This window comes from Prionailurus viverrinus, chromosome A2 (assembly GCF_022837055.1).
Source record: "Prionailurus viverrinus isolate Anna chromosome A2, UM_Priviv_1.0, whole genome shotgun sequence".
NCBI lineage: Eukaryota > Metazoa > Chordata > Mammalia > Carnivora > Felidae > Prionailurus > Prionailurus viverrinus.
In genome coordinates, this window is record NC_062562.1 from 156,537,847 (window position 1) to 156,552,316 (window position 14,470).

At 51.0% G+C, this 14,470-nt stretch overlaps 1 protein-coding gene across 3 annotated transcripts in view; it reads right to left on the reverse strand.

The window, feature by feature from the left end:
- DENND11 (DENN domain containing 11) overlaps positions 1-14,470 on the reverse strand; it is a 57,141-nt gene that overhangs the window by 10,555 nt on the left and 32,116 nt on the right. Inside the window, exons 5-10 of one of the 3 annotated variants that reach the window (XM_047834559.1) lie at positions 11,328-11,466; positions 10,230-10,361; positions 9,853-10,003; positions 9,146-9,214; positions 7,269-7,483; positions 1,894-3,506 (exon numbers count right to left, since the gene is read on the reverse strand). In XM_047834559.1, the coding sequence (XP_047690515.1) occupies positions 7,288-7,483; positions 9,146-9,214; positions 9,853-10,003; positions 10,230-10,361; positions 11,328-11,466 (687 nt within the window). In that variant the 3' untranslated portion in view covers positions 1,894-3,506; positions 7,269-7,287. Of the gene's footprint in view, positions 1-1,893; positions 7,484-9,145; positions 9,215-9,852; positions 10,004-10,229; positions 10,362-11,327; positions 11,467-14,470 lie in introns of those variants that run through there. The other 2 variants (XR_007147236.1, XM_047834548.1) reach the window with 2 other exon arrangements.

Sequence of the window (14,470 nt, forward strand, 5' to 3'; positions counted from 1 at the left end):
CATCCTTGATATTCCTTGTTCTTTATAGATCTAAGCACATAAGCAGAAGAGACGATTCTAATGTCATACATACAGTTCTTCGAATTCCTCTGGAATTACATGTCAAAAATTATTAATGATCTTCCTTTAGTTTGTTGAAAGCAGAAACCAGAAACTGGCTGATTTGAGAAGGATTTGCTAACCAGGCTTTATAGTCCTTTACTTTCAATACTACCATCGGGATTTACCCTTTGGTGCCCCTGAGGTTTTCAGACTCCAGAAGGTGATGCCCAGGTTGGAGGAGATGTGAGCCTTCCTCTTTGTAAAGAGGAAACCGGAGTGTAAAGGGGCAGATGGGCAGGCCTTGGCTACAGGCGCATCCTTGGGCAGATCAGTTTTAGGACCGTATGTATGCCTGTGCCCATGAGTCCCTTGGAGAGTGAAGACTAATGCTTCAAAGGATTACAAAGCAGCTACAAAAAGCTCATGAATGAAGATCACAAAAAAAAAACAAGGCTTACCTGTTCAGCTCTGTATCCTTCAGAGTGGTGTTAAAAGCCGTGCTTTGGCCTCCAAAACCCTGCAGTGGAAGGAGGACCCACACCCTGGTGCCCACAGAGGGGAGCAGGGATGCTGTGGGAGGAGGAAAAGTTTGTACGGGAGTGAGGAGCATCTTACACCATCTTGGTTTTCTGGTAAGACTGTAAAGGACGAGCCCAGAAGCCGGCTCGCTCCCTCCCTGATCGGCTACCTGCATGTGTATTTATTTAGTGAATCGGGTCCTTGCGGTGAAATAGTGGGATTTCAACTGGGGAAGGATATCGAATAGATTAATATCTGTATTCGTTCTGAAATCTAGGCTCCCTGGTGTGAATTTTGCCTTCTTGATTCAGGCTCTTTCCTGTGAAAACGTGGTTTCTTATCGTTCATGCTCTTGTTCTTTCCATGGTCCTGGTGCAGAACATCCAGGTGAAGGACACTCCTGTTAGGCACAAACCTTTAGACAAATTTTACTCAAAAGCCAGATTATTTCTAATACAAATACAGATGCTTCCTAGCACGCAAGTCTTTTGCTTGGCGCCGTGGCTGGTCTGGGCACATGGCTGTCGTGACTGCGTGCAGTGCTTTGTTTACACACGCAACAGATTCGCCGTGTTCTCACCCCATCCCTGGGAAGTCGGTAACATCATACGGTCATGTGCCTCGGAAAGCAGGAACCTGGCTTTGAATACAGCATCAGTGATGCTAGGAATTTTACCCTTACACTCACTCCCCCAAAGGTTAAAAATGAAAACGTCAGTGTGTGGGTGTGTATATGTACGCCCAGTCCTGGCTCTTCCGGACGGCACGATTCTTCCCAGCTTTGGTCCCCATTACCTGGAGGATGTTCATGCAGACCGAGGCCTCTAGGAGAACAGGTACCAGGCGCCCCGGTTGCTCTGTCACTGTGACGTCCGCATTCAGGTTCTGCTCCTACACTGGGCCATCCCTCCTTCCTACCACAAACCACATTTCTCGGGCCAGGGAAGGACTGAAACGCACACGTTCATGTTAAAATGTGAATTTTAATTGTAAAAATTGTTTTCTGTAAATATAGTTATATCAACCTCTCTGCACACAACTTGGTTCCGATATATACAGATATGATATACACAGATGTTATTTGTACCACAAAACAATCATTAAAGAAACATTCACTCCTCGTAGCTTCAGGATTAACACCAGTTTTCTTTAGGGCATTAAAATCATTACCATCAAAACAGAAGAACGTACCTATGCGACTAGTATTCAGGGTGAAATTTACCAACTGTCTTACTAACTTCATACTATGAGGTCAAGAATTTAAACAAAAATAGATTCAGTGTCTCTTATTGCTAGAACTCTTACGCTGGGGTATTAAAATAGGGGTCTGACATTTAAGGCGACAGGGAGGCTATGTTAATCCTAACTTGGGAGAAATAGGAAAACCATTTTTCCAAGGCTACAACCATTCCTTTTTCAGAAAAGGTTGACTTCCCAGACCTATTAAAAAAAAAAAAAAAAATTCAGCCAACAAGCTTGGGTACATAAGGAGGTTGATTTTCTTTTCCTCTACTCTGTACCCCTGAAGTGTCCTAGCTGGTCTGCTCAACAGCACAGAATTCATACCTTTCCTCATTATGGTCTTTGTGGGCACTCGAGTCAAACTATTCCTGAGGCCGCCTTCCAAGTTTTTGTACACTTTTTATCTTCGCTTCATTTGGCCGAAGGAGGTTTTCACTCCAACGTCAATGAAATCTATTTGCAACCAGCTAACTCTATGACCTCTCTGGGGATTTTTCATTTTGTGGATCCTCCCTAGCTAATTTCTAAGGCCCTGCCCTACTCTACCCCTGCATTCCCCAGCTGTCTTTAGAAAGCAGACTAAATGTATCGTTAGTCTAAACACGCCTTCTAAAGCCAACGTAAGTAATTCACATCTATCCTTCCTTACACTACGGTAAGTAAATTTTCTGAATTTAGATTACGTTACTGCTAAAAGCCCATCCTATGCTGAGCTTCTGGAATAACTCTAAAGAAGGCTTCCCCCCCACCCCATCGTTTGTAATCACTAGAAAATTCTTACTTCCTTTCTAAATGTGCAGTTTTACCCAATTGCCCCCGTCTTCCGGCTCCAGAGAGAAAGTGCCAGGCAGAAGACCACGCGGCTCCAGGAAGAGGCCTGCTAATCGGCCTCCTCACGTGAAACAAGAGTTTCCCTTGAGGTCGCTGCCCGTGCCATCCTCGCGAAGACCCTCCCGTTCACCTCCCAGAGAGCGTGGCTAAGGCTCCCAGCACAGTGTCCTTATTCACGCTTAAAGACGAATAGTGACACTTCTATGGGGTTTCAGTTGCTTCCAAGTTACAAAACTTCCGTTTCTTCCAGGATTCTAGTTTTGAGATTTTCTTCCGTTTCCACATCTGCACACTTAATTCATCACATAATGATATCAACATAAAAATAAACTCCCATTTCTCATAAGAAAAACAGTAACTTAATTCACAGTTAGCCTTTCTACCAACACTCAGTGCCCTAGCAGCTCCTGGGAACAGAGGTATATTAGTCATCAGATGGAATCTTCGAAACCCACAGACTCAGGGGTAAGAGGAGCCCTTGACCCCTTCTCTTCCCCTACCTGAAATCAGAGAAGGGTCTTCCTGAAACAAGAAGGGGCAGGTGGGGGCCAGCGGAGGTAAGCACCCCCGGCTCTGGAGGAGCCTCACCGCAGGGCACGAAGTGCGGGAAGACCCTGGGGCTGGACCTCAGATCCTGAGCCCACTAGTGAGGAACCGGACAGGGAGGTAAAAGCCCCCACATGACGTGTTGGTCCCCATGTTGACTTTCCTGCCTATTTCAGAACGGGCATCCTACGAAGGAAAGTTCATTGTCAAGCTGAACGTTGTCTTACAATTTTATTCGACGCCCTCCTGCTCCTTTACCTTTCCAAGTATGATCTGTAGGGGGACTGGGGAAAACATCTCAATCCATTCCCTGGGCTATGCAGTTTCTGTGGGAAAAAAAGAAAAGGTCCCTGAGGTCCCTGCCTCTTCTCAGAGGGTTGCTGTCCTACCATTAAAACATTAATTCATGACTGCCCTTTACAAAAGCTTCCCTGAAGGCCTCGGTTTAAAGGTGAATCATCTCATCTTTTTACTGTATTGGAAGGGCTCTCAGTGGATCAAGACGAATAGCAAGTTCGTCCTCGTAGCCACCGGAATGAAAAACAGCGATTCAGCTCGGATTTCTCTTTACTTTTATCTTCCGGTTAAAATTTCAGGGAGTTACACTGATAAATGAGTCTTCACAGGTGGTATTTAGAATGATCTGTGCCCTGTGCTACACTTCAATTTCCCACTTGATTTTCACGAGGAGCAAAACAAGGGAAGCTATAGGTGCAAATTCTGGGCCAAGTTATTTCTATCATTACCAATGAATTCGGCACCCCTCCCCTGCCGAGTGGAAGAGGTGCCATGCTGGATGGCCGCTGTGGAAGGCGAGAGCCTTCTGACTCACGGCCGTCCTGGCTGCCGGAGGACCGTGTAAGGCCCCAGGTGGCACAATGATACCGGAACAGACACCCGGCCTAAGGAGTGCTTCGTGTTTGTCTAAAGCCATAGTTAATTCTACACAAATTGGCCCACCCTTTTTGCTCTCATAGGAGATAAATCCTACCGTTTCTGACTCCTGAAGAAAGAAGCCTAAGCCAGAGGGCAACCAGACATTTTCTCCAAGGCTATTACCATCTGCCGAGCCTGCAGATTTGGAAAAATCCACCTAAATGGGCCTTTGTCACATTTGGCGGGACGTCAGTAAACCCCAGGCCTGGGTTCTTGGTCCCACAAGGAGTCCTGCCACCTGGTTTTTTCTGCCTTGATTCAATGGCAGCAGCAGCCTGGGTGTCTCAGGTCAGCTTCCAGGTGACCACATGGCTCATAGCATGGCACTAGACCAGGCTGAAAGTTCTCAGAAGGACCCAGCCAGCTGAGATGAGGCAGGGGAGGGGGTGAGGTTCAACAGCACAGAAGGGCAGAAGGCTACCACGGGTCCAGCCACCCCACCTAGGCTTCCAGCTCTGCCCCAAGAGTCGGTGGTAACCATCCCTGCCCTCCGGAGCTTATCGATCTACGAGGCGGTGAAGAAGAATGTTGACCAATGTCTTCTGATCGAAAGCAGAAGGGTTTTAAGGAAATAGTTCAACAATGACAGAAAAGCTGGTCCACGTGGCTTCTAGCTTCTGTAACTGCAGGGAGTCCTGCCAGGTACCTCACTCTCCGGTTCCCCTTCTAGAGAAGGGGCAGCCGCTAACTGGAGACACTGGGGAGAGAACAGGGGGATGGAAGCAGAGGGAGGGGGACAGAGCAAGTCTTCCAAAGGGGACCTCCGTATGACTGACTACAGAGCGACGGGGCATGCTGCTCAGTCAGCCAGAGGTGCTGTGCTGGGTTTCTGGCTGATAACGACGCTGGCAAGGGAAGGACAGCTGGGTCTCCTCACAGAGGGAATACAGGGCAGGAGGGGGAGAAGTTCTGTTCTGGGGTCAGCTGAGCCCAGGCTCACTCGTATTATTCCCCTCCGTGCCCATCCCCCAGCCCCCTGCCCGAGGGTGAGGGGGCGGCCCACAGCCGCCAGACAACCACCTGGAAGAGTCTGCAGCTAAAGGGAACCCAGAACCCCGACCCGCCACGCAAAGGAAAGAACAGAAACCTTATTTTCACCTTACGACCTTTACATGAGCACTTATGAGCTTGGAGTTACAATTCCACAGAAACACAAGTGTTTGCATGCAGAAGGGCGCAGGGACGGACGTGCTTAAAGATAGTCCTTTCCAACAAACCCCTCAATTCCAGAGGAAGGGGGCCTGTGTCCACCAAGAGAATCCGACCTTTCCTGCTTCCGATCGACCATCCCCCTAACTTAGAAAACCTTGAGCCTTCAGATAGTACTAAAAGTCACCATGACTTGACCCAAGTCCGAAAGGCTGCTCCTTCCCCAGAGACAAGAGAAGGTTGCTCTTCAAGGAAAGAGGGGGCGAGGCTTTTTTTGTAAACATCTATATTACTGAAATGGCTAAATCCACACTGCAGAGGAGAAAAGTGTATTAGTTGTACAGTTTACATTTCAATGCCCAAACTTATTTATATATTTACATAAAAGAACCTACTTTGATTAATCAATATGTATTTGCATTTTTACATGTGAATTTCTTTAGTCGTGAATCCCCTATCTTGGAACTACAGTGAAAATATTTTTGAATAAAGCAGTGAGCCCTGAAAAGCTGTAAGACTTGTGTGCCATCCACTTGAAAGTCATTTCTCTGCTGTGTGTAGTAGCCTGGCTGGAACCTGGTCACAGACACGGATACACGGATGGCGATTCCAATAACAGAGCCAGGCAAGAAGATCGAGAGGGAAGAAATGGTCACCAACAACCCAGCAGCCCAAGTCAGAATCCTAAACTACGGCCAAAAAAAGCCCTAACCTCTACTCACAGGAGCTGGCTTCAAATACCTACGGTCTCACCTAAGTTGGCATTCCTGGAATGCACAGCCAAAGAGAACAGGCAGGGACCCACAGGAGCTGTCCCAGACCAAAACATGTCACGGGGACACAGGTAAACTCATCACTGATGCTCGGGGGTTCCAACCACTTCTCTAGGTGAAGGCACTATCAAATTCGCTCTCCAACAAACGTGTTCTGTCTCTGGCCCCAACTGCTTAGCTCAAGGCGTGTCAACTCTGCTGACAAGAAATCTGTTTGTGAGGGCTCCAGACTCGTACACAGTCTTGTTCCATGCTTCAAACTCTGAGTAACCAGCTCCGGATCCTTGCTGGAATGTGGAATCCAGTGAATCTCTGTTTTGATCCCGAGGCTCTGCTGGTGATATGTCCAGAGAACTCTGAGAAACGTCTTCCGCTCTATCCTCTTTGAACCCCAACTGCTCTACCTTTGGTGGGAACAAACATTGCTCTAAGAGCATAGTTAGCCCTTAAAGGAAGCTCAATTGTAAAATGAATTTGCTTGCAAGCTCCAGGGCCATCCCTGAAGGAGCGAGATTCAGAGAAAGGAGGAGTTTTACATTGAGTGGCCACCGTTAATTTACTCTGAGGAAAGTTTCAACGCTTCAGGCTACAATTTTAGTTTCCAGCTGGCTGGTAAGAAACCTCTTGTCATTCTGTCCTTAAAGAAGCTCATGCTTTGTGACGGAAACATCCTCTTGTTCCTCTTTGAGGTCTCCACTCACGTGAACAGAGAAGACAGATTTGCCCCAGCAAACAGGAAAAGGGATCTGATCCCAACACTGGACTCCCAGAACTGATAAAACACCTCGAAAGGTCATGAGCTCTAGCTTCCACCTTGATGAGATGCACGTACAAGGCCACCCTGGACAGAATACCGCAAGGGACGAACTCCTGGAGACTTTCTGAACAGCCCACCCCAGTGTTTCTGAGCTCAGCCTGCTCCCAGTGACACATCGCCTTCACCACATCCCCTCAAGTCACTCGACCAGGATGCAAGAGAAGCCACTCGGATAACACCTATGACAAAACCCAGGCAGTAGCTCTGGGAGAAAGTGGTCCATTCCAACATGGCACCAGGGCAGGGCACAAAACCAAGGTGGTCTCATCTTACCACTAGGAAGGAAGGGAGAAAGGAGATTGCAAAAAATCACATTTGTTGGGAAGTATAAACCATATTCCTTCGTGTCAACTTAATAAAAAAGGAGGTCCTTGGGGGCCCAGCGTGAACTCCCCACATGAGGAGCGGCTCACCGGTCTGGGCTCACTCTTCCTATGGGCAGCAGGGGTTGTCAATGACCAACATGACGTCGATACCATAGGCCTCCAGCAGGTCCATCAGAAAGCTCCGGTCCCCTTGGGGGTCTAGACCCATGCCCCGGGCGTGCTCAGCGGTCAGAGTTTTGTCTTGACTGGCGGACACCTCCAACAGAGTCTGAAATATCCGGTTGTTCTGCTCTAGGAAAAACCTGTGTTCACAAGATAAGACACACGGAAGGGAGGGCAGGAAAAAAAAAAAAAGGGTCACCAAATAATCCACACATGGGGAACCAAAACTACATTGCTTTAATATGCTTTTAAATGGTTTCAAAAATCAGAATGATCTCTAAAAAATAAGAAAATTAGGACCAAAGTTCAAGGGTTACTAAAGTGACACCAACTTTAGCAAAGAAACTGCTGGCATTAATCATGGTATGACCTGCAAAGTCCCCAAACTTGGGGACTTTTGGCCTGCCTGCCAAAAACAAACTTTCCTATGGAAGGTTACTACATACACTGTGTTCTTTGTTCTGCTTAGTCAGAAGGGGAAGAGAAAGAAAAGACAAAACCCTAAAAAAATCCTGATGATCCAGCTCTGAGGTCAAGACTTAACGTGAGAAACTAAAATTCACCTTCAAACCCCTGGACAGGTCACTGGGGCCAGCAGCACAGACAAGCCTTAGCGGGGACAGAGCAGGGCCCTGAGAGGCTCTCCAGCCTGAGAGCCACCGCAGAGCACGCCAGGCTGTGGCTGGCCGTCCACGAAGAGGTGGGGCTCGGGGCTGGGGCAGGCACGGGGATGTCTTGTAGCCACCACGGCTGGGAGTGAAAGGCCAAGGGGCCATGGAGCCCCACCGTAGGCACCAATACTGCCCTAGCTCCCCACCATCCTTGGGTATTTCTTTCACTTTGGTTACTTTTTTTGTGTGTCGGGGGGGGGGGGGTATTATACACAGAGTGTGACTTATGTGTCACTAATTTATGGTGCCACGTAAATTTATGAGCCATGTTCAGAAAAGGCGTGAACTGTCTAGACTTTTCAGATGTATTCCAAGGGGCTCTCCGGTTCCACCAAGGCACCTAAGTGCCCAAAGAAGTTCTAACTGCTCGTGAATTTCAGGTGCAGTGGAACGCATCAGACCCTGACGAGCCTCCTGGCTCGCCGCTCATTTCCGAAAACTTGTACCTCTCAGTATTGTGCATGGGTGGGGAGGTACGCTTTAGTAGAATCCAAGAACTACACTTCTGTTGAAATGTCCACATTAAGTTCTCAACATCCAAGCCAGAGATGGTTCTCGCTGCAAGTGCCATGTTCCTCACCCCGACCCCGGGGCCTGGGGAAGGAAGGCCAGACAGGAAGCCAGGAGAATTGGTTTCCGTCCCAATCACAGTTCTGTCCGCCCTGCTGAGCGCTGTTTCACAAGCTGCTCAGAAGTTACATAAATGCTGTACGGTATGAAGACTATGGCTCCTGCCCCTGAACACGAACCGACACATCTGGGGGCAGGGGATTTCATTAGGTTCAAAAGTTAACATTTCTGATCGTCCCGTAACACTGAACGCAAGGAGCTCTTTATTCGAGCGAAGCAACGGATGAGAAGCCCCCGCACCCTGCAGGGCAGACGCTTCTGGGCAGTGGACATCTGGATGCACACGCTCAATGGAAAGATAAAACATCAGGACTTGCGTTTTTCTCTTCCCTGTCCGCTGGGTGTCCCCCAGTGGCATTTAGGGCTCACGGTGGACTCTACACGGAGCCCAGCTCTCAGTGTACCCGGCAGCGATAAAGGCCATCCCTGGTCGAGGCCCAAGGCGGCGAGCGCTCAGGGATCCCCGGGGAAGCCCCACGACCGCTGCCCGGGCTGACTTACAGCACAAAGAGGTCCTCCTCACAGGGGGTGTAGTCGTCTTCCAGCTCCTGGGAGTACAGCAGCATCTGCCTGTGGTGAAGGAGGCCCCCGTCATGCTCCGGTGCCGTCACAGGACCCCGGACATCGGCCAGGTTGTGGGTCAGGCACCTGCACGGGGCAGGCGGCCCCTGCCTCCGGCCCAAAAGCAGGGAGACCGGAAGGGAATCAACGGGCCTTGGAGCCAAAGCCCCCAGGGTCCAGGGCCAGCTCTGCCCCTGGGTGACCTCAGGCAAGTGGCAATCTTTCGTAACTGCCCCTAAAACAGGGATAGGGATGGTGATGGTATTTATTTCGCCACCGGTACCAGGGGGTGCCGTTTACTTTACGGGGTAACCAAACTCCTGAGAACCGCGGGAGATGACGCAGAGGCAAGCTGCCAACACTGTGCTCGCCAGGTGCTCGCGCTCTTCCCTGGGCCTCCCCGGTTCCGAGCCCATCAGCCAGAGGTCACCTCCACACGCTCGCCGCCCGCGTATCAGGCCAACACGCCAGGAGCCCGGCTTCGTCCGCCCCAGGCTCCCCTTCGTCCCCCACCTCCCGGGCAGTCGGCCGGCCCGGCTGAACTGAGAAGGGCAGTGCCCCGGGGCCGTCTCTCTCAGGGTGTGCTGGCCTTGGCCGCGCCCGCCACCCCGCGTGGGCACGCACGTGCCGGGACCGGCTCCCGCTACCTCTGCTCATTGAGCCGCCGGTACTTCTCCCGGTCGGCGCTGTTGATCCTCAGCAAGGGCTGCAGGTGGCCGTGGTGCGTCTTCACATTCTGGTTATCCACGTAGACGTCATACAGTTCCCGCTTCTCCTCGAAAATCTTCTCCGTGGTGCCTGTGACAGCCAAGCTCAGGGTATGGGAACCCGGAGGCCATCGCTGAGAGGCAGCAGCCCGACCCCACCGGGGAAACAAGGGGTCCGGGAGCCCCGCACTGCGAGGAGAGGAGAAGGGGCCCCCGGGGAGCAAGCTGGAAGGCCAGAGCCTGGCTTCTGGCAGAGCCGGCCCGGGGACCTGGGGCAAGGATGTGCGAGCGGGGTGCAGGGAGGGCCCCGTACTCACAGGCCACATAGGACACCTCTACCTCCAGGCTCTCGATGTCGGCCACGTTCACGTAGAAGAAAGGCTTGGACTCAGGAATGGCGCCCCCGATGCCAGGCAGGGAGACGTTGGCCAGGCAGCAGCAGCAGTACACTGTGGGACAGGGGAGGTGAGAGAGGAGTGTGGCCCGCCCCGCTCGGAGCAGTCAGCCTCCGAGGACGCCGCCGCGGAGGGCTTGGCTCTGCGCTGTCCCGGCACCGGAGTCACAGGAGGTTCTGGCATTCTGAGGGCTGGGGCGGGGGCACGAGCCTCTCGGGTCCCACAGCGGAACCGGACCTCCAGTCGCGCCAATGGTGCCTCACCCCCTCCAGCTTCCAGTGCGCGGCTCACGGCGTCCCGCTTAGGCTCTGGCACTGCTGACCTTCCCCCGTGTCCAAACCCCCCGCCTGCGATAACCCCTGTTTCTCCCGGCTCCCTCCCTGCTTCTGATAGCCCCACCGCAGTCTCCTCTGTCCTCCACCGTTACTGCTCCACCTCCTGTGCCCGCATCACCTCCCTGCACTCGCGCTCTTCCCGGGTGACGCCATCCGTCCCGCGGTCACTGGCACTCCACAACGCCGGCCTCACTTTCCCCCCAAGTCCTGACCCACCTGCACCACTGCCTGTGTCCACCTCACAGAGGCCTCACAGCAGACACGCACCGTATTCAAAGCCAGTGCTGTCATTCCACCCCCTACTCCTCCTGGACCCTCATCTGGTGGCCCCCCCATCCTCGTCATCCTGGACCCCTCCTCCATTACCTCACACACATCAGAACCTTCCAACCCAATCACACACCAACTCCTGCCAAGTTTTCCTCTTTACTGTATCAGAATCCCCATCTCCTCTCACCACCTACCTCTTACTAGACCATGGATGCGTCCCCCAACCAACCTTCTTCACGGCCGCCAGAGCCCACATTCTAGAATGCAAGTCCGGCCCTGGCATTCCCAGGCTGAAAACCTGGGACCCTCCTGGGACAGCCCCAACATTTCTGAACTCGGTCAACAACGCAAAGACTCGAGCAGTTTCTGCCCCAAGAAACTCACGACACAACACCCGACCTTGGTGTTTAGTTACCTCTATAACATACAACACCCACAGGAGGGGGAGAAAATATCAAAATGCGCTTTCGAAGTAAGGCAAATTTCCAAAGGATGAGGATCTGTTCTCCAAAGAACTTGATAAACTGAGACATGCAGCCGGCTGGGTGAGTGATCTGAAAAAATAGAGGAGAGAAGAGCTTGTTAAAAAATGTGACACCACAGACATCACAAAGTACAACCAACAGATGCATTAAGGGACGGTTACTTCCACACAAGATGGTATTTTTCCCTCTAAAGTCTCACCTTTATGCTGGGTTTCGATACTACAACAGCTCCCCTGATACAGTGAGGTCTGAGTTTAGGGATCATTAAGTACTCAGGAGAGAGAGGCACAGAGGACACAAGGCTGAACCTAACTTTTGAAGAGTCAGAAAAGTCTCTGAAATGACAATACCTCTCAATGAGAACATCCAACTCGAAACCATGATTGAGCCCTAGAAGGAGTACAGTGACAAGCCAATGGTCTCATATCAGCTCCCCAAGTACTGCGGGACCTGCTGCCGTGTGAAGTGAGGGGTTGTGCAGGCAGGAAGACCCCACGCCCCCTGCCCCCTCCCCGGCCTGACCACCACTGCACGTCGGGTCCAGCCTCTTCCTTCTAGATAAATGCAAGAGCCTATCGGCCCCTGCAGACTGCTTCTAGGAGCCCTGAGCCAGGAATACCCCAGAAGCTCTGACCTCAGAAAAGCTGAATTCCAACCCAGCTCTGCCATTTAGTAAGGGAAGGCCTTGAGAAAGTAGCCAACCTTTCCGGTTCACTTTCCACATGCGAAACGGGGAGGCCATCCCATCCCTCACATGGCTCTCCAGGATTATGAGAGAAAACACATGAAATACACAGGAGCTGATGCAACAAATAAATGCACAGCGTCACTTCCAAGCACAAGTGTCAGAAGCAGTATTGTTCACCACCCCTGGGGGGCGCCGGTGAGAGCACTTCAGAGGAGCGGTACCCACACCAAGGCAGAGTGCTGGGCATGCTGGCTAGGAGACCTTGAGACACGCAGGGCCAGAGCCTCCCTTTCCCAGGCAGCACCCCAGCACCACTGCCTCTCAGTTGTCCCGAGTGGGCAGAAAGGCTGCCCTCCGCTGAGGGTCCCTGTCCTGCTCCTGTGCCTACCCCTCTCCCAGATCTCCAGGGGCAGAGGCGCCGAGCCACCTCATCTGGTCAGATTCCTACAATCACAATCTTTCACAAAAGTCCAAAGGTAACGACCCAACATTCACTACTAGGTATTTATCCAAAGGATACCAAAATGCTGATTCAAAGGGGCACATGCACCTCAATACTTATAGCAGTGTGCTATCAACGATAGCTGAACTACGGAAAGAGCCCATATGTCCATCAACTGATAAATGGATAAAGAAGATGTAACACACACACACACATTGAATACTACTCCACAATCAAAAAGAATGAAATCTTGCCATTTGCTATGACATGCATGAAGCTAGAGTGTATTATGCTAAGTGAAATAAGTCAGAGAAAGACAAATATCATATGATTTCACTCATACATGGAATTTAAGAAACAAAGCAAATGAACATAGGGAAAGGGAAGCAAAAATAAGACAACAGAGAGGGAGGCAAACCATGAGACTCTTAACTACAGAGAACAAAACTGAGGGTTGCTGGAGGGGAGGTGGGTGGGGGGGATGGGCTAGATGGGGATGGGTGTTAAGGAGGGCACTTGTTCTGATGAGCACTGGGTATTATGTGTAAGTGATGAATCACTGAGTTCTACCCCTGAAACCAAAACTACACTGTATGTTAACTAACTTGAATTTAAATAAGAAAGAAACAAAGGCAACTATAGAGGAAAGGGAGCCCAGGCCTGTTCAGGTCCCTCCCAGCTCCCCTCTGCTGATCCTCAGGCCCCAAGCCCCAAGCACCGGGAAGGCCTGCCAGCATTTTGTCCAAATGTGTCCTGGGCCCCAGGATCCCAGAATCAATGACCAATCCTTAATTCTGATCTTATTCATTCATTCATGAATGCATGGACGCACACACACAAGAAATAGTTCTCACATACTTTGCACAAACACTGTTTAGTCTCAGCCCAACAATGAATGGCAAGGCCCAGCCCCTGCCCCCATATAGCGTGGAGACTACTAGAAGAAGCAGGGGCACACGTGAGCCAATCCCAGCCTGAGAGCTGAAATGGGAGAGGGCAGGGCTGCAGGAGGGCACAGGAGAGACTGATTCTAGAGAGACAGGGAAGACTTCCTGGAGGCAGCATGTCTCATCTTTGACACGAAGGGTAACTGGAGGGAGGGCGTTCTTGGTGGCAGGACCAGCGCGTGCCGAGGCCCGGAGATAGGACACAACTGCCAGTAGCTGAGGCGCTGGGCCTGGGCTGCGCCAGGGCGATGCGGGAAGTGGCCACGATGAGGAAGAGCCACCCTCTTCTGGAGGCCGTGGCAGAGAACACGCACCCCTCTCGACCTGACCCTGTCCGACCACACGACACAACAGACGTTTCTCCTCTTAAAATCCACCTCTCCCTTCTGGGCCTCGTTCTGCTGCAGCTTTTACAAGGAACTCTTTCCCTGGCTTGTGCTGGCAACGCCTGGGCTCTCTCTGTCCCTCGCCTCTCCCATGCCCCCGCCCAGGGACTCCGTCTGCTCCTTTCTCTCTCTCCCCACTTGTCCACTTCCCAAGGAGGGGCCTCTACCAGCCACTGCTGGACCCCTCCGAGCGGCCTCTGGCCGTCCTTCCTCCCTTGCCAGTTAGTGTTGACTCTGCAACAGCCTTAGATCTGACCCCGACTTTACATGTACTTCATACATGTGTTCACTCTGTAAAAATTCACTTAACTCTATATGTATGGTGTTCTTTTAACTTGTGGGGACAAAATATGGTGTTTCAATAGACAGCTTACAGACAAATTTCTTTATATGTACCTATATATGATAGTCCATAAACAGCCAGTGGAATCATATCATATATTTATTGTTTCAGTGCTGCCATTTTTCCCCTGGTCCTTTCCTGTTTTACATATATAAGCACCATCCCTCCATACCTTATCTCATCCCCAGGTAATACATATATTAATAACCTAGCATATACACCCAAACACTGCCTCATGTTTACATATGCACGTATGTATATATATCA